This window comes from Drosophila miranda, chromosome 2, assembly GCF_003369915.1.
Source record: "Drosophila miranda strain MSH22 chromosome 2, D.miranda_PacBio2.1, whole genome shotgun sequence".
Classification (NCBI taxonomy): Eukaryota; Metazoa; Arthropoda; class Insecta; order Diptera; family Drosophilidae; genus Drosophila; species Drosophila miranda.
Window position 1 is genome coordinate 12,996,126 of NC_046675.1, and position 25,308 is coordinate 13,021,433.

At 44.7% G+C, this 25,308-nt stretch overlaps 5 protein-coding genes and 1 long non-coding RNA gene across 9 annotated transcripts; 2 read left to right on the forward strand and 4 right to left on the reverse strand.

Moving 5' to 3' along the window:
- Positions 1-2,539: 2,539 nt before the first annotated feature.
- Positions 2,540-2,766, reverse strand: LOC117187450. Its single transcript, XR_004472129.1, has 2 exons — positions 2,635-2,766; positions 2,540-2,582 (listed from the first exon to the last, which is right to left on the reverse strand). It is a non-coding gene; the product is annotated as an uncharacterized LOC117187450 (long non-coding RNA).
- A 5,126-nt stretch (positions 2,767-7,892) lies between these two features.
- On the reverse strand, positions 7,893-11,971 carry LOC117187447 (acidic repeat-containing protein-like). 2 transcript variants are annotated; one of them, XM_033390143.1, is made up of 6 exons: positions 11,814-11,970; positions 10,241-11,759; positions 9,837-10,175; positions 9,133-9,781; positions 8,801-9,058; positions 7,893-8,728 (listed from the first exon to the last, which is right to left on the reverse strand). In XM_033390143.1, exons 1-6 carry the CDS (start codon positions 11,859-11,861, stop codon positions 8,452-8,454), a joined length of 3,090 nt encoding a protein of 1,029 aa, XP_033246034.1. In that variant the 5' UTR covers positions 11,862-11,970; the 3' UTR covers positions 7,893-8,451. The 2 variants fall into 2 exon arrangements, with proteins under 2 accessions (XP_033246034.1, XP_033246033.1); XM_033390142.1 differs by having other exon boundaries at positions 10,241-11,971.
- Positions 11,972-15,151: 3,180 nt separating this feature from the next.
- Positions 15,152-19,275, forward strand: LOC108156525. 3 transcript variants are annotated; one of them, XM_017288030.2, is made up of 5 exons: positions 15,152-15,448; positions 16,190-16,394; positions 17,952-18,494; positions 18,587-18,622; positions 18,683-19,275. In XM_017288030.2, the coding sequence occupies exons 2-5, from the start codon at positions 16,341-16,343 to the stop codon at positions 19,196-19,198; spliced, it is 1,149 nt and encodes a 382-aa protein (XP_017143519.2). In that variant the 5' UTR covers positions 15,152-15,448; positions 16,190-16,340; the 3' UTR covers positions 19,199-19,275. The 3 variants fall into 3 exon arrangements, with proteins under 3 accessions (XP_017143519.2, XP_033246039.1, XP_033246038.1); XM_033390148.1 differs by lacking the exon at positions 15,152-15,448 and adding an exon at positions 15,760-16,009; XM_033390147.1 differs by lacking the exons at positions 15,152-15,448; positions 16,190-16,394 and adding an exon at positions 17,315-17,431.
- On the reverse strand, positions 19,210-21,799 carry LOC108156526 (THO complex subunit 1). Its single transcript, XM_033390146.1, has 5 exons — positions 21,636-21,799; positions 20,882-21,565; positions 20,538-20,824; positions 20,175-20,477; positions 19,210-20,113 (listed from the first exon to the last, which is right to left on the reverse strand). The coding sequence occupies exons 1-5, from the start codon at positions 21,714-21,716 to the stop codon at positions 19,312-19,314; spliced, it is 2,157 nt and encodes a 718-aa protein (XP_033246037.1). The 5' UTR covers positions 21,717-21,799; the 3' UTR covers positions 19,210-19,311.
- A 1,142-nt stretch (positions 21,800-22,941) lies between these two features.
- Positions 22,942-23,457, forward strand: LOC108157223 (60S ribosomal protein L30-like). The gene is made up of 2 exons (XM_017289180.2): positions 22,942-22,983; positions 23,037-23,457. Exon 2 carries the CDS (start codon positions 23,053-23,055, stop codon positions 23,386-23,388), a length of 336 nt encoding a protein of 111 aa, XP_017144669.1. The 5' UTR covers positions 22,942-22,983; positions 23,037-23,052; the 3' UTR covers positions 23,389-23,457.
- Positions 23,458-23,916: 459 nt separating this feature from the next.
- On the reverse strand, positions 23,917-25,021 carry LOC108157222 (vesicle transport protein SEC20). Its single transcript, XM_017289179.2, has 2 exons — positions 24,857-25,021; positions 23,917-24,794 (listed from the first exon to the last, which is right to left on the reverse strand). The coding sequence occupies exons 1-2, from the start codon at positions 24,935-24,937 to the stop codon at positions 24,192-24,194; spliced, it is 684 nt and encodes a 227-aa protein (XP_017144668.1). The 5' UTR covers positions 24,938-25,021; the 3' UTR covers positions 23,917-24,191.
- Between the last annotated feature and the right edge of the window lie 287 nt (positions 25,022-25,308).

The window sequence follows — 25,308 nt, forward strand, 5'->3', positions numbered from 1 at the left end:
CCAAATTTTAACCATAATTATGATCCACAAACTCAGAATTGTTTGGTTTCTGTTCCTCAAATCGTAGTAACAGCCATAATGCTGTCCTGTAATATGTCAAGAATTTCAAAAACTCTTTGAATCAAGATTATTTTACAAAATTGAATGACAGCCTTCGAAATGGGGGGAATAGAATCAAGCGTAAAAGACAATACGGCTAACGTCTTAAACATTGAAGAACTTGTGGATCCTAAGTCCCGTTTAGAATCGCAGATTAAACCTTTTGGTAAAGGGGCTACTTATTGCTTTGGTTCGAAACGTAAACACAGTGTTGCAAAATCTCAAAAATACCTAGTGCCTCTTGTCATGAGCAGATAAATGTAATGACCGAATTCGTTCTAGTAATTCCCACTAATAATTTATTATATCGAATGGACAAATCCCTAACCTACTCGTAAAATCCTCTCAAAGCTTTTCGTACTGGGTGTACATTATACAGAAGAGAAGTTGATCAATTGCTCCCTCGGTGCCCAGGGCCAGGTGTTCCAAATCCGTATCGGATAGGCCTATCTTCAGTCCATCCAACACGTGAATTTTGAATATCTTCCAATTGTTTCGCATCATTGCCACGCTGGTGCAGGGTTTGTAGATGCTGAGATCCACAAGGTTATTGTGTATCTTTTCCACTAGCTTCGCCACGGGCATGGCATCTCGGAACTGGTGGCGACATCGGTAGTCGAGTTTGATGTCCCATTGCTGGAGCCAATTGTCCAGCTTCTCCCGTTCCTCTGGGTACAAGGAGTAGTCAGCCATGTTGAAGCAGATTCAAATTTTGTAAACACTTCAAAAATACTTAAATACTGTCACGGTTCTAAGAGTTTGTTTTTCGGGTTGAGAGAGTTGTTTTCTATTAATGACTTTTTACTGAGAGAATTTGGTTTCCGTTCTAAGCAAACTGTGAGCTCCGACTGACTATTTCTAGTAAAAGCCATGACAACTAAATAGTCGTCCTACTTGATTTCCCATTCGTTACAATATTTTTGATCTGAATAAGTATGACGCAAGAAATTCTGTGACATTTGACATCTAGATAAAGGCATATTTTGGAGGTGCTTTCGTTCCAACTACCTAGGCCGTACAATTGACCCTGTAGACATCTGTAGACTCTAGCTAAGAAAGTACAGAACAAGATTACAGATCAATCGATTACAGAAATATAAATGTAACGATAGGAGCAAGATCGTACCCAATCATTCAGAGTGGAGAAGTTATTGAATCCGGCAAGACCGCACACAAGTGCATTGATCCATCTTCAAAGGAAGATAAGATCGCACATAAGTGCCTTGACACATCTCCAGAGGGAGATCAATACTTCACTTCCGCCCTGGCCAATAAATTGAGGGAATATAGTCAATGAAGATTCTATCACTTAAATGATGAGGAAAGGAAAGAGTTTAAAAGGGTGTTATACGAGTTTAAAGACGTGCAGTACAGAGAAGGTGACAATTTGACTTTCACAAGTACAATCAAGCACGAAATCAAAACTCAACATGAAGACCCGGTCTACAGACGACCATACAAATATGCTTAGATACATGATCAGGAGGTAAACCAGCAAATCAAAGACATGATCAGGCAGGGAATAATTCGAAAATCGAATTCTCCTTACTGCTCGCCCATATCTATGATTCCGAAAAAGATAGACGCTTCAGGAAAGAAAAAATACCGAATGGTAGTAGACTATAGAAGTCTAAATGAAATAACAATTAAGGACAAGTTCCCAACTCCAAGAATGGATGAAAACCTAGACAAACTAGGTAAATGTCAGTATTTTACGATAATCGATTTAGCAAAAGGGTTCCATCAAATACCCATGGAACCTAGCTCAATCCCAAAAACTGCGTTCTCCACTAAGCATGGACATTACGAGTTCACTCGTATGCCTTTTGGGCTAACCACTGCCCCCGCCACATTTCAAAGATGCATGAACAATCTGTTAGAAGATTTAATTTTCAAAGATTGCCTTGTGTATCTAGACGACATCATTATCTATTCCACATCATTGGAAGAACATTTGTTGTCACTTAAAAGGGTCTTTGGAAAGTTGAGAGATGCAAACCTCAAACTTCAAATGGATAAGTGTGAATTCCTGAAGAAAGAAACGGAATTCCTAGGCCATGTAGCCACTACTGAAGGAATAGTACCAAATCCAGGCAAGATCTCTGCCATCGTCAAATTTCCAATACCGGAAACGACTAAACAAATAAAATCATTCATAGGTTTATGTGGATTTTATAGGAAATTCATTCCCAATTTCGCTAATACGAGGGTTGCTATTTATATTTCGGGAATAGGAAATAAGAACAACAATTTTTAAATGAAAATGGTTTTATTGTTTTTCAAAATATTCCCCCTGATGATCAATACACTTTTGCATTCGCTTGAACCATTGGTCATATCAGTTTTTCCACTCCTCTTGAGACACCTCCAAAACATGGTTTTTAAACTCTTCAACTGCTTCTTCGGCGCTCGTAAAACGTTGACCACGCAGTTTTTTTTAGATGTTAGGGAATAAAAAGAAGTCATTGGGTGCCAAGTCAGGACTGTAGGGAGGAAGAGTCATAAATTCGACGTTTTGACTGCTTAAAAATTCACCTGTTTGTCGAGATGTGTGCGAGCTCGCATTGTCATGATGGAGAATGATTCGTGCTCGGCAGTTGGTTTTGCGAATGTCTCCGAAGACCTCCGGCAAACAAATGGTCGTGTACATCTCAGAATTGACAGTCCTACGTTTCTCTAGCGGAACAGAGGGCCACATGACCCATTCTCCCGAAGAAACAGGCGACCATTTGCTTCGAAGTGCTTCGTGCTCGAACAAATTTTGTTGGATTTTGCTCATCTTGAAACACCCACACGGTCGATTGCTGTTTAGTTTCCGGCTCATACGCATATATCCATGATTCATCAGCTGTCACGATTTTATAAACATCTTTTGAAGCACCTCGGTCGAACTTTTTAAGCATTTCCTTACTCCAATCGACACGAGCCTTTTTTTGAGCGAGTGATAAGTTATGGGGTATCCAACGAGAGCAAACCTTTTTTACAACTAAGTGTTCATGTTAAATGGAATGTATTGAAGTGGAACTAATGTGCAAGGATGCCTCTATCTCACGATATGTCACATGTCGATCTTGCACTATCAGTTCACGCACACCATCGATGTTTTGTGGCACAACAACCGATTTTGGGCGACCTTCACGGAATTCGTCACTGAACTACGACCACTATTAAACTTTGCAAACCAGCGATAAACTGTCGTTTTTGATGGTGCTTTCTCGCCATATAAAGAACTAAGTTCATCAACACATTCTTGTTGGGATAATCCACGTCGAAAGTTGTGAAAAATAATCCAACGAAAACGCTCTCGAGAAATTTCCATTTTTTTGCCAAATTGTTTTTTTTAAGTGATCGTGAACAAAACAAAAACCTATTGTACATAAAAACGTTGTACGTACATATGTGCTTAAAAATGACAAAGTTTATTATGGCGTTGCCAGATTTTACGTATTGGCTTTAGTATTGCCCATTCCCGAAATATAAATAGCAACCCTCGTATAGCAAAAGGCCTTCGAAAAGTTGAAAGTACTTATCACCTCAGACCCCATCCTCGCATTCCCAGATTTCAACAAAATGTTCACGGTAACAACCGATGCAAGTAACATTGCATTAGGAGCGGTGTTGTCGCAAGACCACAAACCAATTTGCTACGCAAGTAGAACCTTGAATGAACATGAAATCAATTATTCAGGCATCGAAAAGGAATTATTAGCGATCGTATGGGCAACCAAGTATTTCCGTTCATACCTATTCGGCAGAACATTCGAAACCCTTGATTTGGTTGAACAACCTCAAGGAGCCTAATATGAAATTACAAAGGTGGAAAATAAACCTGAATGAGTTTGATTTTAAAATAAAATATCTACCAGTCAAGGAAAATCACGTAGCGGATGCCCTATCAAGGGTAAAGATTAATGAAAATCTCCTTGGAGATGCTTCCAATAGCGTTGGTGCAACCGAACATAGCGCACAGGAAGACAATCTCAATCACATTGCCATCACGGAAAGACCTATTAACTATTACAATCGGCAAATTGAGTTAATAAAAGGCAATAAAGATAAAGTAGAAACAGATCGCTATTTCCACAAACTGATCATCAAGGTCACATATAAGGAAATGACTATCACCCTAGCAAAGGATATAATAAAGGAATATTTATGCACCAAAACGAGCGCATTATATTTCCATAACGAAATAGATTTTCCTCCTTTCCAAAAGGCCTATTTAGAAATCATTAATGCTAACAACATAACCAAAGCAAAATACAAAACTCCTAGATATTCAAAATTATGCAGAATTCAAAGAAACAATATTGAAAAATCATAAAGGATTACTCCATCCTGGGATTGAGAAAACAATCAATTGGTTTAGGGCAAAATACTATTACCCGGATTATCAAAAACTAATCCAAAACATCATAGACGAATGTCCTACTTGTAATATTGCCAAAACAGAGCATAGTAATACGAAGTTGGCATTCGAAACCACACCAGAGATATTGAATATCAGAGAAAAATACGTCCTGGATTTCTATATGATAGGTAACCAACAGTTCCTATCATGCATTGACGTATACTCTAAGTTTGCCACTCTAGTAGAAGTTAAAGGTCGTGATTGGTTAGAGACAAAAAGAGCCATCATGAAAGTTTTTAACGAGATGGGCAAACCAATTTAAATCAAAGCCGACAAAGATTCAGCTTTTATGTGCGGAGCATTGCAAGCATGGCTGAATGCGGAAAACGTCAAAATTGAGATCACTTCCAGCAAAAATGGAATATCTGACCTAGAAAGATTTCATAAAACAGTAAATGAAAAATTAAGAATAATATCTAGCGAGGATAATCCAGAAGATAGATTCACGAAGTTTGAATTAATTCTTTATACTTCTAATCATAAAACCAAACATAATACCACAAATAGGACTTCAGCTGATATATTCATTTATGCAGGCTCACCTGATTATGACACCCAACTAAATAAAGTCAATAAAATCACTCAATTAAATAAAAACCGCATAGAGTATGAGGTAGATACCCGCTATAAACAGTCACCTCTAGTTAAGTCGAAAGTAACGAACCCTTTCAAAAGAACAGGCGAAATTAGACAGGTAGACGAAAACCTTTATGAAGAAAAGAATAGGGGCAGAAAAATTACTCACTATAAATCAAAATTCAAAAAGAAAACTAAAATTAATAATAGTAAATACAATAATTACAGAGAATCGGAAGATAATAACGGGAATAATGAACCGCAACCTGATTAGATCAATGATCATCATCCACGAATGGACAAAACGTCGAAATTAACCCAATAAAATCCCCGTATGGATATCTCATATTCAATACTGGTACAATAAACATACCAACTAATTATGAATATCCCTACCTTACAGTAAACATAACAAAAACTGAGGAAACTTATGCAAGCCTATTAGAAAAAGCTAACAATTTCAAAAAAGTAATTCAGATACAATACAAAATAGACAGTATAGCCAAAAAACAGTATACAAACCAATGAATTAACCTTAGTAATAGAAACAATAAACAAAGGACTTGAGGCCATAAATAATTTAAACGAAGAGAAAAATAGAAATAAACAATTAGAAATTTTGATATTTAACCTCCAACACTTCACAGAATACGTTGAAGATATAGAGTTGGGTATGCAGCTATCTGCTTGGTATATTCAACCCAAAATTATTAAAACAAGATAACCTGAAACATATAAATTCTGAGAAAATATTACACATCAAAACATCAACATGGTTAAAAGTAGATTCCAATGAAATATTAATAGTTTCCAATATTTAAAGCGAAAGCATTAACACCCCATTATACAAAATAATTCCCGATCATACAACAGAAACCTGCAAAATGCCCTTATACAAAACCATATAAGAACATTCAAGTAAATTATATAGAACCAAACATTTTAGTAACATGGAATCTTCCAAGTACCAAATTAAACCAAAATTGTAATATAAATTGTACATGTAACCATTAAATTTAAGAAACGTCCTAAGACATTCACTGTAAAATGCATAAACCCGACAATAGTAGAGGAAGAAGACCCGACCTCTGTAGTGGCCAGTGAAGCAAGCCCAGATTAAATTCCCTAAAAATTTCCCAGATATAAAGCAGATTCAAATCACGCGCCAACTTGATTAGTTCGAACACCAAGGCTTTAAAAACAGCTACTTCGAATATGGAGCTTTAATTGCTCGAATGTTCTTTTTCGTCTCTCGAGACCGAATTCCATGGAAGGGTCCCGTTAAAGCTCGTCTATGCCGCTTAAGCCGACAGCGACGGTGAACACGCGGATCAATTCCATTTTTCTCCCAAAACACTTCGGTTGTGCCTGTGCCAATAGTGCCAAACTCTAGTGGAAGTTCACGTGTCCCTGTATTACATAATACATACCAAATTACATAACTGCAAGTCGGCGGAGAATCGACTAAAAAGCAAGATCAAGCTATATTGTGTGGTGAAAGTGCAAAGTGCTACGTAGAGAAAAAGACGGTGATTATAGAGGAAAGCAGGTTTGGTACATTCACTGAATTCCGAATCTATTACAGAATCTCTTGGTCACTGGAGGTTGTAACGCTTGGATCAGCCGAGAGAGCTAGTTCGCAGCGCCATCTAGTGGTCGGCACCGTAATGGCCGTGGCAGAGCATACACCCTCTATGGGCTAGGTTTGGGAGGTCACGAAAAGGGGCATAGGAAAGGGTGATAGATTTAACAGCCCAGATTGTCAACTTTCTCTGGCATTTCCCTTGTTCTATGAGAGGTCCCGAAGGTTCTAGCATGTTGAGGGGCTTGGCTTCGGTCTCTTCCCGTTTTGGCGCTCGACCCGAGCATTCGTTTTCTTTTATCAAAAAAAAAATATATATTTTTATCTAAGTGCTTCAGAAACGAGAAAGTCTCGAGTTAATCCGGCGTTAGTTTTTCCAAGCTAGTTAGATGATTTCATCCGCATAGGACCGGCTATTGGCGCAGTTTATACGGCAGAAGAGGAACGCCGTGTCGCCGCATTTTCATTACAATACCGACCCGGTTCAGCTTCACGGATCCAAAGACGCCGAGGCGTAGAGTAGATCGAGAGGTCGAGGGACGCAAAAGGGGTCCAGAGGAGCAGCCGAAGCTGCGGTGGAAAATTTACAGGCCCAAGTACCCGGGCACCAACGACGCTAGCGGGAGTTGAGTGGTTTTTGGAAGAAAAAAAACTCCATCTTCTGGTTGGAGAGCGAGCCAAGGAAGGGCTACATAGCGCAGACTGAGCGCAATCAAGAACAGTCTGAGATTTCGAGTGGCGGCGCGAGTGGTCGACGAAAACAGCCCGATTGCGGAAGGTCGGGAAGAGATCGGGAAGAGATCGGGAAGGCAGAAATTTGAAAAGAAATAATATGTGTATTGTCGAGTGTTTTATGTTAATTTAAATAATTTTTTTTTGTTAGTTTTTTTTTGAGAAAGACATCGGCAGTCGGCAAGGGGCGGCGCGAACGAGAAAAAGAAAAGGGGCGAGAAAGTTTTTTTTGAATGTAATGAGTCGCTCAAAGTAAGTGTGGAGAGAGGAAAGTGGGGAATTTGTGAGTGAGTTTTTGTTGTGCTTTATGCCACTCCCTATCGGAGTTCTCGTTCCAGGTCCGATTCTCCTCCGGAAAGCGCTTTCGTCGGTGGACATGCGGATCTGCGGGTGAGTGTGAAAGAGAAATTTAAAAGACTCAACTCGAACGATTTGACTCGAGTCCCACTGAAAAAGTAAAGAGGAGAGGGATAAATACTTTGTATGCTTCCCCCCTTACTGTTTCTATTTCTTCCCCCCTTTCGGTTTGGCCGTTGTTAATCTTTTTATATGTGAAATAATTATTCATTTTGTTTATCACTATTATTAAGTCATTTTGAAATTCCATCTATTTTATCTGTTTTATGCGTACACCTATTTTTGGGTTAGGTTTATTTTTAGTTTAGAAATTTGTTTATGTAGGATTCAATACATTTTATAATGTTCTAGAATATAGTTTTTGTATGCCTTCGGCTAGCCAGATGCCCCTGAGAGCCCCATGAGAACGCAGAGGGGTCATTTCTTGAAAATTGCGACCTAGGGATGGCCAAGGAAGGGAGGGTCAATCCGCTTCAACGAGATCTGAGGCGAGGAAAAGCGTTCGGGAACAGGTAGAAGAAAGAGCCAATTATGGGTTCAGTCGAATTTTAGGTCCAAATTAACTCTCGTCGTAGCACGCACAGATTATAACCTTGTAATAATGAGAAGAGGCATTAAGTGAGAGGAGGGCAAGATCACCACCCCAACTAGCCGACGAGCCTCCCAGCCGGGAATATCTGCGTGCCCCCTTCTCTCACTCCCCGACACCTGCCAAGTTCGTTACATTATCGCCCTTCTGCTTGGCATATTCCGCACTCAAAAGGCTCATGACTTCCTTGTGCGGGACATTGCCCTGCTTGTACTTCTTGAAATTGTCCTTTACAAACTTGGCGAAGCCCTTGGCCTCGCCCGCCGGCTTCGACACGGTATTGCCAAGCTTGTCCTTTTTGTTCAGAAACACTGTGATTGGGCCGCGACATAGACTACAGCGGATTTTCTCCACCTTGCGAGATCTGGAGTGGGCGTGCGAGCTGCAAGGGGATTAACGATTAACGATGGCATCAATAAGCTACAGCAACCAGAGAATGGACCACGAAACTTACTCAAGATTGCAGTTCACACATTTATACGTGTACTTAAACTCAATGCTGTAGCTGTGGCAGAGCGTGATGGCGGGCAGCTCTGGATACTTTTCGTTGGCGCGTTTGGCCCAGTCCTTCCAGACACGGCAGTGTCCACCCTCACCGTTGAAAACCCAGGTGGCGGCATGACACAGCTCGTGGATGAGCGTGCAGCGGAGTCTGTCGGCTGTGGTCAGCACCTTTACGCTGAGCTCGACCACGCTGTTCCGTTGATTGAGTCTAAAGTTTGAAGAAAAAACAAAGCCGACGATAAGAGGCAGCTCGTGGGCTATGCGTGGTTTCGGGAAACCAACTTTGTCTTATTCATGCATCGTCCAGCCGTGCTGCGCAGCAGCTTCGACCATGTGATGGTCACGTCCAGCTCATTGTTGAACACGTCCGCATTGAACATCTTATAGAGGCGCTCGGCCAGCTGCTCCTTGTTTTTGGCAAAGTTCTCCCGATAGAAGAGCGCCTCCTTGTCGCTGAACTCTCGGCTGACCTGTCCTTCCAGCGATTTCAGGAAACTACATTTGCCCTCGTTCTTCTTTGGTTGTTCTTTCAGTTGCCGGGAGATCACTTTAGGGGGTGCTGTTTTTGGTGCCAACAGCTTCAGAATCGGGCTGGGTTTGGGCGTTACATTGGTGTTCTTTGCAATTCCCATGTCCTTCTTCACCTGTTGCACGTCTATAAGCACTGGCGTGTGCGGTAGATAGTCATTCTCCAGTTCCTCCAGCATATCCAGTTCACGTGCTTTATTCACAATCTCAATGGCCTCTTCTTCGGTCTCATAGCCAATGTTTGGTTTGAACAACCGTCGTCGTATGGGGGCTTGGACTGTGGGTGTGGCGGTGGCGGTAGCGGTGTCAGTGGTGGGTTCTGCGGGCGTAGCAGGGAGCTTGGATTTCGTGCGAGCGCGACATGAACGGAGAATATCGTCAAGACGACGATGATTTTTCGGAGCTGTTGGAATGACAATGTTAGTATTTGATCTGAGTTTAAATCTTAATGATCTTACATTGAGGATCCATGTCGGGATTGCTGATCACCTCGACCTCGGCCTTGGTCAAATCCAAGTAGGTAACATCACCCTTTCCATTTATTTCGTCATCGCTGCAACTTTCACTGCCGCTGAAGGTTGCATCCGCGTCCTCGTCGTCGGAGGCATCTGTACCGCTTTCAGAGTCAATCAAGGCACGCCAGCGGTCCTCATCCACATGGTTGGTGCGTGCCGTGGACTTTGTGGGGGTTGGGCGCTGTGGCCGGGCGGCACGGGGACGTCTTTCGGTCTGGACGGCACGCTGCGGCAAGCGAGTGGGGTTCAATGGGGTCTCATTGGAGTGCGGGGTTTTCTGGACTACATGCAGCACAACAAGAGAGAGTTAAACGTTGCGAGTTAAGATAAGTTTCAGCTTCACTTACATTGTCTAAAATTAGCGAGGACACTCTCTTTTAGCTGCTGCACACGCGGCGCAGGGCGCTCCTTCTTTTTCTTAACAGTTGTGGCGGCTGTTGGAATCTGAAAGTTCCTCGACCTTAGGGGGGCTGTCTTGCCGCCAATGCCACTGGATCGCTTCAGGGTGCGTATGACATCGGGAGTCTGCCAGGATTTTCCGTAAAGCTCATTCAAGAGCTTCTCGGCCTGTGTGAGGAATTGCTCGTCCTCGGAAGCACCGTTGGTTGACAGCATCGACTTTTGATGCTGATGATCTTGTGGCTGCTCCTGCTGCTGCTGTTCCTGATGAACTTCTTCGGTGGCTGGCAAGGATTGGGTGGCCCTTGGAGATGGATACTGGTCGTCATCATCTTCTGAGCTCGTTTCCATGGCTGGTATATGTATTTTTATGTTAATCTTGGCCGAGATATTGATACTGTTCACTTTGATGGCCGGAGCCTCTTCGCCCGATGATGTGGAGGACGAGGTCGGTCTTGGCGGCGTTGGTTCGCCCTCGCTGCTTGCCTCTGGGATCTCGACCGATTCATCGGGAATCGGTTCGTCTTCGTTGAGCGTCGAGTCGTGGCAGCCGGATGTGTCGGACACTTCCTGGGAGCAGAGAGTGTTTACTTCGGTGTCGTCATCCGCCAGACGCCTGCTGCTGTCCAAGCATGGCGCATCCTGTGAGCTGAGAGTATTCGCCTCTGTGTCGGCATCCGCCAGCCTCTTGCTTCTGTCCAGTCCGGCTAAATTCTTAGAGGAGAAGCTGGCCACTTCCGTTTTTTCGTGGGCCAACCGCTTGCTCGTGGACGGGCTCGTGGGCTGCTCAAGCGGCATCCAGTTCTCGTCGGTTGTGACCATGGACTCTGTGTCCGCATCGGCCAGCCGAGAACGTCGTTGGGCGGAGGACAGGGGCGACGGAGACATCGGCAACTCTTTCTCCCCCATCTCGCGACGTTCGATTGAGACGTCGCGCAGAAAGGCCTCAATGCGCTGGACCTGGTCGTTGCTCAAAATGGGAGCTGGGATAGGTTCCTGCTCTGGGTCAGTGTCAGGTGTACGATCACTCACGGCCATGCTCTCCGGTGGTGCGGCCTCATCATCACTGGAGTCTGATATAGTAATGCACGAGGCACTATTGTCGTCATCGTCATCATCTTCTCCCTCCTCTGTCGTAGATGAGATGCAAATGGATATATCCGGATTGAGCGGCTTGGGCTCCATTGTCAAGTTGGTCACCTGTGTGGCTAGAGCCTCCACATCCACGGGTGTCTTACTGCGCCCAGGCTGTGTGCAGCCATCGCCACTCAGATGCAGAGCTTCCATATATTCGGAGCCTTCGATATCGAGGTGCGTCTCCTCGGCGTCATCGTTGGGAGTGTATTTTTGGCCCATGGCAATGTGGTCGCTACTGGAGTCGCTGCGGAGCAGGGGATTCTCACACTCTTCTATTGGTTCAGGCTTTGGGTCTGATTCCTTGGTGTCCCGGCCTATCGGTTGTCTTCTCTGTTGGGAAGATAGCGTCAGTTTGGCGAATTTCTTGTTGAAGGGCACATTTACTTTGCTGGGGTCGATCGTGCTGAGCAACTTATACTTATGATCCGCCATTTTGTTGGCGTCGTTCGACTTAACCGTAAATCTCAGCAGAATATGCACAAAATGCAATCGCCAATTACCCAAGTACAAAAATACAAATAAAAATCTAGTCCGCGTCAGTCCAGCGTTGATTTTTCCCAATCGATAACTTCTATCGGTAGAGTGTTGTCCTTTAAACCTGAGCCTACTACAACCTTAGCCGTCACAGAACACAGCCCACACACACTCGTACACACTCGTACACTCTCGTACACACTACGCTACCAATCGTTGTTATTGTATGTATACTCCGCGCACACGTAAGCGTTTGTATGTTTGTGTCTGTGTACAATACCTACATACATATATAGCCATAGCCGAACCGAACCGTTCGTTAGGTGTTTAGTACGGGGAAGACGAGAGATAACCCACGCAGCGCAGTGTAACAGCGCAACCTACGAGTATAAGTAAATGTAGACTAAAAGACTTAAGCAATTGTCGTTTAGACGTTAAATTAGAGCGCATTGAATGTTGGCTTATAGTTCTAGATAAAGCGAAGACGAAGCGATTTGAGACTCGAGATTCGAGAGCGACACAAACATATACATGCATATACCTATACTATATATACACACACACATACATATTATACATATATAGATGGGAATATCTTCACCAAAATGTTGTAGTCTGAAGCCTAATCCGAGTGTAAGCCGAAAATTGTTAGTCAAGAAGGAATGCAAGCGGACACAAAACCTAAAGCCTAAAACCTCAAAACCTAAAACCTAAAACCTAAAACCTAAAACCTTAAACTTAATGAAATGAAATCTAAAACCAAAATAGAAGTAAAATCAACCTTGGACAATCACGCATACGCATGTAGGAAAAACTGGATTAAATAGTATACATACATATGTATGTAAATTGTTAAAGCTTCGATGATGTGGAGATGTCGAAGGACAACTGGCCAGACACTCGGGCCTGGCCTGTGTGTAATAAATAGTCTTAGCACGTCCAGAATGGAAATGGAGTTGACTCCAGACTCCATGAACCCTAACTTATGTATGAATATCTACAAAATACTCGTTAACGTACGAATATGAATACGATTGAATTCGATTGAAGGGGTTTGAGCCACGTCAAGCTTCAATTAAGTGTCAATCCCCCACACGCTCTTCAGTTACACTACCAACAAGTATTTTTATAAAGTTTATTGTAAACGATGCGATGAAAAAACCCAACCACATGTGTGTTTTAAAACATCAACTGAAGGAAACCTTAAAGAACATGAGTATACTTTAGAAGCAAAGTTTTGTAGAATAATTGTACACGTAAAATGCATTTTCCGTGTTAGCTGAACAACAGAAAAGTGTATATGTGCATATACCTATATACACCCATAAACATATACATACAGATGTGTACTGTATCCATTTTTATTGTGCTGCGTATTTAGGCAGCCAGCGAGGGCAAGGAGGCGGCGGCCCAGCACCCCAGGTAGCCCTGAAGGGGAGTACGAACCGAAAGAGCAAATAGAAGTTATGAATCCAAGCCAAGTGAATGATCCGTGAGAGATGGAACGAGAGAGCGCAACGGGGGCAAGGCCGGAAGCAGACATTGCGTATACGCCCGATCTGCCGGCGAGGCCTTGCCGCCCGGCTCACCATATACCCGTTACTTGCAATTAGGCTAGTAAGTTCGTTGTTTGTTACCAATTGTCAGTTGTCAGTGTCCTTGATGTTGATGTTGATGTTGAAGTTGAAGTTGACGTTGAAGTTGCCGTGTCATTGTTAAATGTATTCCAATTTGTGGTCCGCACTGCTAGCAGTCTGTCGTCAGAGAACAGAAGAAATGAAGCAGCAACAGACTATACAAATTATACAAGAAAGCATACATGCATGCATGCATATACATATACATTAAATAGGTGTGCATATTATATACATATTCACACATACTCGCACAAGTGTGCATTGGCGTAAGGCAGAAACATAATTGATTAAATTGAACCAAAACCCGATGGCAGAACCCAATCGCAATGAGGACGAGTAAATCTTATGTACTATGAATGTAACAAATTGTAAAAGTTTTAAGCGTAGGCCGAAAGACCCGCCAAAGACTCCTGCAACCTGCGAACCCCCAACCATGTCCCCCCTTCTCCCGAACTTTGGCCAGGGTCGCTCTCGAGCCGTAATTAGAGAAGTAAATATGTAATTCTATTGATGTGTATCGTATGTATATGTGTCTATAAATATTTGGTAGACGTTCACTCGCATGACGCCGCAAAAGCTCAAACCAAAAACGACAAACGACAAAAACGCTTCAGCCAGAGAAAGATCTGCTCGAAACGAACCCTGCCTTATCCCTTCCCTTTGTATGGTGCAGGTTCACCAAGTGCCACCAAGTGCCACCAAGTGCCACCAAGTGCCACCAACCCCAACCCCAAACCCAATCCCAAGCCGAAGAGCATGTGCAGCAGAATACTTTTGGCCAAAAAGAGAAAGAGAGGCTGGCAGTTAGAAGAGCCCGAAAGTCGAACGCTCTTATATGGTTTCAAGACCGCACAGCCCCCAAAGCACACGAAAACGAAAACGAATGAACATTTATGATTGTCTAACGAAAACAAAAGAAGTCATCCACTGAATCAGACCCAAGCGATTGCCGAATCTGGAATACGCTCACAAGTCGAACATTTCCGAATCGATTCCCATCGCAAAAACTTTGTAAGAATTTTGTACCAATTCATTTTTAGCCAATTTGCAAAACCTACATCTATGTGTGATGGCTTTTGATAAATCATGGTTTCGGCAATCGCTGAGAGACCTCACAAAGGTCTATAAATACACCTTACGCGCGGGGTCTTGATTCGATGACTTCAGGCAGGCAGGCAGGCAGGCAGGCAGCCAAGAAGAGTTTTGACGGAGAGATCTGCGATGCGTTAGGCGTTGATAAATGTAAAACAAAAAGCAAAAAAGCAAATAAAGATTAGCAACAACATCTGAGAGAACGAAACAACAGCAATTGAGCGAATAAACATTGTACATGGTTTCTCTTCGTGTGTGCTGCGAAATCACGCACATGGGCGGGGGGAAAGAGTGGCATGCTGAACGCGGAGTGGGGTTTGGAGCCAGCTCCGACACGCCACCATCACCATCACCATCACCATCACCATCACCATCACCATCATCGCTGTATATAGGATCAGTTGGCGTTGCAACGCTCCCTCGATGTCGCCAACTTCGCAACTTGTTCGGGCCTGGGCCTGGCCATCGGAATTGGAATCGGACTCGGATTCGAATTCAGAATCTTGTCTCAGTTAGCGCGCAAACTTCTAAGCAAACAGTCGAGTCGAGCCGAGCCGAGCCGGTGCCCAAGCGAGGCACCTCTTTAAAATTCAAACGACTTGAGTGGGCCAACGCGGCGGCGTACGCGTAGTTGCTGTCAGCAGCTGGCCATTTACCCCAGCCACTGTCCTATCCTGGCCTGTCCTGCGCTGTCCTGTCCCCTCGTCGGTGACCCACTTCTCGAGGTCTGGCTCTAAAGTTCCCCTCGCTGGTGTGTCAACAAACTCGCGTGCCTTCTGGCCAGGCCAACCGGAGGACTGTCCCCACTCACGGCTGGTAAGTATATTTCGGCCATAATTGGAAGAGTTCTCGTATGCAAATCGCAGACAGAGCAAACAGAGCCGAGAGTTGGAATTAGTCAGCAAGAGACGACGTGTGCCAAAAAGCAGAAATGTACATAAATTAGTTTTGCGAGCGAAGTCGAGAGGGGAACAGCATGTGTGGGCGGCAATACTGACGGCTCTATGCCCTTAAAACCAGATGAAATACTCAGTAGTAGTCAGAATATTTATTGAAATAACACTTGTAGGGGAGGGGCTGGTAGATGCCCCACCCAGCAGGCTTTGCTCGACAGGTTATGGAATAAGTTTGCATTCCGAAATTAACAACAAATAAATAGCTTCGGCTGAATATCGCTTAAACAAATATACATTGATAAATTTCAAACATTGCTAGTTGTTTTTGGTCCAGACTTTTAGATTCAGTTTTAATCGTTTCGAACGTTCATTAGAGTTCACTCGTTTTTGGTGCGCATATTGCTTGAAATTCAATTCGATTCGATTCAATTGGAGTGTTCATTGGAAGAGCCATATTCGGTGTGGCCATCGGCCCACAACTGTGAGTCTGAGCTGGGTGTGAGTCTGGGTCTGGGTCTGGATCTGGATCCGAGTCTGGTCGCCCACGCACTGCATTATCCGACGATCTGTGGCGACTGTTTGCACCCTGTTTTCATTCACGCCTCCTGCCGACTTTTATTGACTATCGTAATTCTCCAATCTGACTTTTGCTTCTTTGCAGGCAGTGCGACAACCTCGCATGACTCATTGGACTAAGCGGTCTAAGCCGGGTCTACGGTAACAAAAGCGTTCAAGCGGCTTACTCGCGTCATCGCCTTGTCTGTTGCCCACTCACCACCAGTCGAATCGAATCCATCCGACTATATTTGGCTATGGCTGCAAACGGTTCCGGAGAGGGCCTGCCCTCAAAGCTGGGCGATATGCGGGTAAGAGTTCTCGTCACAGGAAGGCCGCATCCCGGCCACTTGTGATTACTAATTTGTTGCCACAATTAGCAGACCATTTGACCATGATCATCCACCAATCAGCAGCCAGATCTTTCCGTCCAATTTCCGTGACGCTTCCAAAAATGGTTCGAGCTCGATGGAGTTCTATTTCTGAAGTTTCCCAGCGGAAAGCCAGCCAATTAATTTAGTGCCTCCCCGTATTTGGGGAATGGGTGCTCTTGTCGCGACACAAAAGGCTCTCCATTCAATGCCATCTGTTGATGGCAGACCCGGGGGCGTAGGCGGCACTAGAAAATCCTAGAAGAGCCCCTCAATACCCATAAAGGGTTGACATTAAACACACTCAGCCAATCACACACACAGCATAGGAAAAACAGTCCAACAATCCATCAATTCATCAATCAATCAAATAATTTACCTTGGAAAACAGCGATTTTAATCGCTGATTGGAACGGTCCCCCGTGGGAGGTTCTTTGTCACCTGAGCGCTTCCTTTGTTGCATTCAACAAATGCCGAACTAGCTCTCGCTCCCTCCATTTAATGTGTACCTGTGTGTGTCCGTGTCTGGCTCCGTGTGTGAGTGCTGTACTGCCACGTGAGCCATGGCAACGTCTGGTGGCCGTTGCAGCCATTGATTTTGTTGTTGTTGCTATTGGCATGCAGCAACACCATGCACAACAACAGCGAGGAGGAGGCGAGGAAGGGGCAGAAGCAGGCTAAACAAAAGGACAGCGGCTGGCTAGAATTTCTTAAGTGTCCGATACACAAAAGACTCTCTATAGTATTCTCCTTTGACGATGGCCATGGCCGGTCGGTCCCGAAGGCCACTACACTACAAACCAGGAAACAAGAGGAATACAGCAAGAGCCTTATCTATAGGGAAATACGAGTAGGAGCGAAGGCGAAGGCGGAGCATGCCCACCAGCCCCAACAACTATTTTGGCCCACCAGCGACGGACAAAGTTACCTTTGCCCAGGCGGGTCGTGTGGCACGGGGCTTTATGTACTGGCGGCACGTAAGTGGTGGGCACGGATTTGTTCCGAGCGGGAAGTGGGAAGTGGGCGCATGCCGCATCGTTTGCCCCGCGGAATAGACAGGCAAACAACAGCCCACACAAACACTAAAAGAAACAGAAGCGGGGGGGGAACACAAGCTTACACATGTGCACCTAATGACTCCACTCGGGGGAAACGGACGTGCTAATGTCCACCTCAGTTGACACGCGCCTGTTGGCCGAGCATGTTGCAAGCGGAGGAGGACGAACAGATACCCATCTTTAGCGACGGGCTCGAGTCGGAGTACCTCCAGCACGATCACATATTGCCCCTCAAGCTCAATGAATCTTGGGCGGCCAGGCGGTTAATCGAGGCGCTGAGTCACCTGCCACCCAGCGATGCCAATGGCAATGGCAATGGCAACAGCACTTCGGCACCTGTAAGGTCACAACCATCATAGAGGGCATCCAATAAAACAAAAATTACTCCCGCACACAACTGAATCTGAATCTCTCTATTTGTTCGCAATTCTTCTTCCAGATGCGATTTCAGAAGGCGGAGGAGGAGCGTCGCCGAAACCTAATGGCGGGCAGGACTAGTGGCAATGGTCAAGCTACTGTGGCCCCCAGCGCTGTTTCGTCCAGGCTCGTAGGCAATGGGAAAGTACGCCAAATGTTCGATGAGCGGCGTCGCGGAGCTGGCATCGATCGAAGTAATCCGCTGAAGCCCATTGTTGGTGGGGCTACCACGCCACCGTCGCAGCCCGCTCGTAGCCAGCATCCAGTTCAACGACTGATCAAAGATGTCTCCGCCATGAGCCTAAGGGACAAGCCAGTCTTGAACAAACGCTTGACCAGTGATAGCAACAACAACAACAAGTACAATCCGGCGGGAACTGTGAACCGGCTAAAGCCTGTGATTACGAGAAAAACGCCACCGCGTGAAGCGGAGGCAACCAGTCGTTTCATTGCCACTCCTCCGAGGAGTCCCATGCCAAAAGCAACGGCCAGGGCAAAGGCCCAACCGGCCAGTCGGGGGGCAGCAGTCGCAAGTAGTCGCAAGTCACCTCCACTGGTTCGAAAGGTGAGTATCATTCCATCCCACATTGCCTTTATTTTCCGAACAAAAAAATATATTAATGTTGTTCAATTTGATTCCATGTTAATCCGGTTCAGGCCGAAGCAAAATCTCCAGTCCCCAAGAAAACAATGGTGAGTCGTGGTGTCAGGTGCTGAAACGGTCATTCGCTAATGCCACTGTTCTTCTGACAGAGTCAGCCGCCTCCTGATGGTACGTCCGCCTGCCGATACTGCGGTCGGCACTTCAACACGGATCGATTGGGCAAGCACGAGGCTGTGTGCCAGCGCACCATCACCACCAAGCGCAAGATATTCGATGCCTCCAAGCAGCGTGTGGGCGGCACCGAGGCGGAGAAGTTCACCGCCAAGAAGGGTAATAAGCAGACTCGCTCTCAGTCCACGTACAGCAGTGCCGCCCAGATAAAGGGCCTGTCCACGGGCGTAAAGAAAAGCAACTGGCGCAAGAAGCACGAGGAGTTCATACAGACGATACGATCTGCGAAGCAGATGCAGGCGCATTTGGCTCGCGGCGGCAAGCTGAGTGACCTTCCACCGCCACCGCCGTCGGAGAATGCCGACTACATACAGTGTCCTCACTGCGGCAGACGCTTCAATCAAATGGCTGCGGAGCGGCATATACCAAAATGTGCCACCATGATACACAACAAACCGCGCCAGAACGGACCCACTCTTATGAAGAAGCGCTGACGACCAAGAGGTGGGTTCGACTATGAACATGCCCATACGTTTACTTGTGATAAAGGAATTTTTGATGAATGAAACGATGCTAAACTTAAAACTGCGGGCGGCTTTGGGTCATCCTAGTCGGATAATACTTCGACATCGTTGTCATCTTCGAGCTGCGACTGCTCAACAGTGGCAGTCGTTCCAGAAGATCCAGATTTTTCTTTTTCGATGATGGCCTTTACGGCATCGGCCGCCTGGTTCATCTCCAGGCCCTCAAGCATATAGGCCCAGTTTTCCAGCGTGGCATCGTCATCTTCTGAGATCCAAGTGCACAGCATTTTCGTGCAGGCAACACTGGCGGTGGCATGCTCCATTTGATAGAACAGCAGTTCGTCATTGGTGAATCCTATCTTTTTGCCCACCTTCATCCAGGGCTCGCCAATGAGCGGTGCCACCTCCTCGATATGCTTGGCGGTGACCATCAATGACTTCTCATGGCCCGGATTCTCTTCCACTTCCTCTACAACTGGATCTGTGTCTTCCACCTCGAGATCCTGCTCTGGCTCTGCTTCTTGCAGCGCCATAGCCGCTTCCTGCTCACTTTCTGCGGGTGTCCTTTTTGCTGCCAGGCCGTTGTTCTGCTCTGATGCGTTGCTGGATACCGGGGCGCTTTGCTTGGGCTCTCTGTCGCGTATGAGACGCTTGCGCACTTGCTCCAAATAGTCGGAAATCTTGCTAGACGGCTGCGAAGGCGAAGTGAAGAAATGGGGAGTTTGTCGGGCAAGTAAGCGCAGAGCACGCCACTCGAAGGCTGGGTCAATCTTATCGTGAGGCGATTCCAAATACGTTTCCAGTAGGGGCAGGAAGTTGCGCTGCTCACTTTTGCAGGCCTGTAAGTTGTCCGGCGAGTAGTTCCATAAACGGGTCAGGTTCTCGCTAAGGGAGAATTTCTCAGATTTTCATTCCGGAAAGTCAAGGAAGCGGGATGTGTACGTACTTGCCAAGGAAAAACTTGCCATTACGAGCAGCATCGCGCAGGGAATCGCCGAGTGGACGCTTTGGTCGTTTCGCGGGAGGAGGCTTGTTGTCCTCGTCGTTCGACGGAGGATCTTCCGGCTTCTTGAACTCTTTGCAGCCCTCGTTCTTCCAGTTGTTCCACATCTCCTCGCGCACCAGCATATGGTGAACCGTTCGGGCAAAGCGCCTGCCATATGGCGGGGTCTCTTCCAGAAGTTTATACACTCGCGGCTCCGTGTCTTTAATGAATTCAGCCTGTTCGGTTGTTAAGGTGTATGTGTCGCTAAAATCAAACATGCTCAAATTATTCAAGTATCCCGTTGCTGAAGCCTCGCTCACTTACATTTTAAACTTGACGCTGACTTGAAGATACTGAAAGAGTATGAGGAACTGCACCAGGACGGCACGCCGGAAATTCGAATCGGAGAGCTGGAGTGCTAGTAGCTTGGGATTGGTTAGAAACTTGGCAAAAAAGGTGTTCGCTTTGCTCACGGTGGATGCCACTGCGGCATCCACAATGTCATCGTCTACATCCATCGCCTGATCTTCCTCGCTGCCGTTCTCGCTGTTGCTCGGACGCACGTCTTCCAGCTTGAAGCTGGCAAATGACTGAAGTATGTTGTCCGCGTGCTGCAAAGAATAATCGTGTACAAGCCAGTCAAAGCCAACAGTTTGATCGTCACTTACCATATGAAACATCTTCCACTGCGCCTTGCCGTAGCATTGATTGGGATTGCGAAAAAAGTCCTGAAGCGACCAAAACTTGCAATACAGATCATAATCAATCTTGAGGGGGATATCCTCGGCAGTGTCCTCAAGCTCTTTATTGTCAGTGTCATCGTGATCCTTACTATCCAGTCCATACTCTGTCAAGTTGTCCAAATTGAACTCGGAAACAATGTTCAAGCCAGACCGCTCGGAGAACGGAAAGAACTTTGAGAGGAAGAGCAAAATGCGACCGCAGAAGACTGTGTTCTGTGTACGGGACAGGCGACGCAGAAGGTCGTTGCACATTCGCAATATGTTATTTTTGCAAGAAGCAAAGAATATCTCCTCCTTCCACACATCCACCAGTTCCTCCACAAACTTAAAGATCTCCTGACACCTATCCAAGGTGACCATATCGAAAGTGTCTATAAGGAGTACTACGGGAATGGTGTTGGATACGATTTCAGCCCGAGTGGCTTCCACAGAGAGACGCACCAGATCACCGATTCGCTTGACGTCGTCTTTCAGGCGCTTCATGAGGAGCACTCGAAAGGCATGGTCCATGGGCAGACGCTTGTCGTGCTCGGAGTTGGCAGTGTAGCTGTTGTACTCCTTAACAAGCATCTCCACGCTGCTGTCCTTGATGGCCTTTTCCAAGGCATTCTGTAAATATTTGCGATTTCATATTGCCGGTTCGCTGTTTCGTTCCCGCCTATCTTTCTCGATTTCTGACCTCAAATGCTGTTTGGAGCGCAATGTAATTTGCTGACTTCATCGGAGGCGGCTTGACGGTCGCTTCCGCAGTCGTGCTCATTTTATTTCCAAACAGAATTACACGATTATAGCCCAGAAACAATATAAAAAATATTGTTTTCACAACAGTACAGAAACATGCCAACTAGTTTACATTAACACTTTTAGGCCACCATTAAAAATATGATTTTTAAACAGGGGAACAACTTTAGTGCTTGTAGATTGTGCAAAATATTCCTTTCTACTTCCTTTCAAAAAGAAACACTACGGTAAGTTTCTGCTGAACTGCGTTATAATTCTATAAGTTGAATCATTTTCGTGGCTATTTTTTAACACGCAATGGAACAAAATGGGTTAATTTTTTCATTACCGAAAATGATGATCCTCGTTTTTTTGATATTCGGTTTAATATTACATGCTAGCTGGAACCCCCAGTGCTGCAAAAATAATTTTATCCGATAAATGAATCAATTATGTACAATATTGTTAAGTTTATTTAGTAAAATAAGGTTTACAAAAAATCGGTAATCTGCTTTAACTACACATTTTAATACATTGTAACTACATATTGAAGTACAGCGCTGACAACTCTTTCTTTAAAATACTAAAACGTACGATACCCAAATTCAAATTGAAGGCACTTTTAAACAAAGAATTGTATTAGATTGAAAGGAAATTTGATTTGGATCACATTGAATTGAAAAAATTCTAAATAAGCTGATGGAAAAACACTTATCGATATAACCATCAATAATGTTTAAAAATACTAGATTTAAAACCACGTGCCGATCACTTACGTTTTCACTGTTTTTTTGTTGATCTTTTTTTGTTAACCTTGTTTTAGACACGTTAAATAAAATTGAGTACGTAAAAGTAGCCAATCTTGTAGAAAATGTATTCATCAATGGGTTAAAATTATGTGGGCAGAACTAAGGGATTTAGCTAGCCAGAATTATTCAACGGAATCTCTAAATTGAGCAATATAAACGACTATCCTCTAGCGTTTGTTTATTTTGACCTATTTCGCTTAAACCTTTTTTTACGCAAAATGCAATAAAAGCAAGTGTTTAAAATAAGCCAGTCAATTAGAAAATAGGTTCATTAATTAGATAAAATTATGTGGGCATGGCTAAATGTTCTATCCAGCTAATAATATTAAACGGAATATCAAAATCGAGGAATATGTAAAATAGTACTTGAATTCAGTATACTATGGTATATTTTTAAAATGAGACGGTATATTTTGGTATATTTCTGAGGGTCGGACCAAATAACGATAAATCCGCGGTCACAATGACTCTTTCTTTTTTTGCATTCTCAAGCGGAAGGTGTGTAAAACAAATTTTTATTGTTAATTAATCTAAATGTAGTGTTTTTTCAGATTTAAACATTGAAAAATGGTTGCCCCAAAGAAGCAGAAGAAGGCGCTGGAGAGCACCAATGCGCGTCTGGCGCTGGTGATGAAATCCGGCAAATACTGCCTGGGATACAAGCAGTCGCTGAAGACTCTGCGTCAGGGCAAGGCCAAACTGGTGCTTATCGCCAGCAACACGCCCGCCCTGAGGAAGTCCGAGATTGAGTACTACGCGATGTTGGCCAAGACTGAGGTCCAGCACTACAGCGGAACGAACATTGAGCTTGGAACCGCCTGCGGTAAATACTTCCGCGTGTGCACCATGTCCATTACCGATCCTGGAGATTCGGACATCATCCGCTCATTGACCGAGAACTAAATGGAGTTTTATTTAAACTTGAATAAAAATATGGGTTAAAGAAGAACTGCCCAATGAAATCCAAAGAAACTGTCTCTCGGCGAATCTGAATTTTCTCTGCGGTCGTGTATTGTTTCTCTTTTACTGATGGTCGCGCTCTCTCTGTTATCAGTATCATTGGCAATGAAAACAGACTGGCACATACTCGTAATTTCCCATTTAGAGCAAGGTTGCAGAAATCTCATAAGTAGGGCAGAGATTTATTCCAGCCGCAATGCTATTCAGAATTATAATCTCAAACTGAGCAGTCGCATATATGTATGTACGAACATCATGCGTCCTTGCTATAACAGTGCTATTCTTCTGTGGTTTGCTTTGAGCACCTCTTACCAAGGAACAGTGCTTGGCCAGCTATTTCAAGGGGGCGGCTACTACTATACACCACCACAGCCGTCTTATCCTGGTTACTATAGGCAAACGCAAGGACCGAGGCCGCAGCAACATCAGCGCTCGTACAAGGATATCTGCCGTTTGGTTAATACAAATGGATTCACTAATCCAGGCGGAGTGCCCAGGTGTCCGTACTAGCCGTACGAGTATATTTATAAAAGTGATTTACATTTGCAGTTCGGAAATTTCAGATAAATAAACTAAGAGCAAATAGCGCTTAACTATAATAATTAATAATCACATCCATAGCTTTAGCGGCTCCATGCTGGCCTGCTGTTGACATTAACTATTCCCTATTTCCTAAACGACAAAGTGAAACCCTTAAGCTACCGACTGACTTAACACCGAATCGTATACCGTGATCGGTAGCCTTCCTAAAACAATCGCTTCTGTACAATGTAAAAGACACAAACAAGGAACAGACAAAACGCAAAGAATACCAGCATCTTGTCGGTGCATTCGCGTCTACCGTACTTTTTCAGCAGCTTTCCGGACATTTTAATGCTGCCGGCTGTGTGGTGCAGCTCGTCGCTCGTTGCTTCAACATTCTGGGACGACGCCACTAGTGTTTCCAGCGTGACGGCACTTTTCTGCGTTGTCTCCGACAGATGCCGCGAAATGGCCAGCATTTTCTCGGTTACATCGTTCTCCTGCGACACCAGACTGCCCTGGTTGTGTCGTGCTCTCGCTGTGGTCCGTTGGCGCAACTCACTCTCGCCAGATATGGCCATTAGCTCCTCTCGGTTGGCTTTTTCGATCTCCAGCATAGTCGCCACATTTGCTTTGCGGAATGCCTGCAATGTTTTGGAGAATTGATCCCTATGTGTGTCCACCTCCTTTGCCAAAGATGTGTCGGCCATGTCACGTGCCCAGTCATCCAAGCGCTCGATGCTTTTGCGAATGGCCGACAGCCTTGCCCGTCCAGCTTCATTCAGCTCCTCAAGCTCGACAATGGATGTTCTACTGTTTACTATGTCCTTTAATTTGTTGTTTCGATATTATACTTTACGGACCGGGCGTTTCTCTGGGCACTACCCACCTGAATAATTGCCTTGGCTTGCAAATTGTTGTCAATGAGGTCTTGCCGAATGGACTGTAGCGTGAATTTATCCTTGTCCATGACCACGGCTCAAGCTATTTTTTTATTTATTTTTTTTTTTTTTTGGCCGCCCGCCTATGTGAACGTGGAAATCAGTGTGACCGCTGATAAAATATACAGTCTGACCCTCAGAAATATACCAAACTATACCGTCTTGTTTTCCAAACTGTTTTTAAAACGTAATTAATAAAGAAATTCTCTCTAATTGATATGTTTTAGACGTAATCATGGATATGATTAGTTTCCTGTATCCAAATCCCTCAAAAAGAGAGCAAGACCCACCAAATAGAAATGGTTTGAAAGTGAATGAGCGACAATGATTTAAATGCAATCCATTATAGTACGCCACACACAATAAATTGAGTTTATATGAATACAATGGGTAATTATGA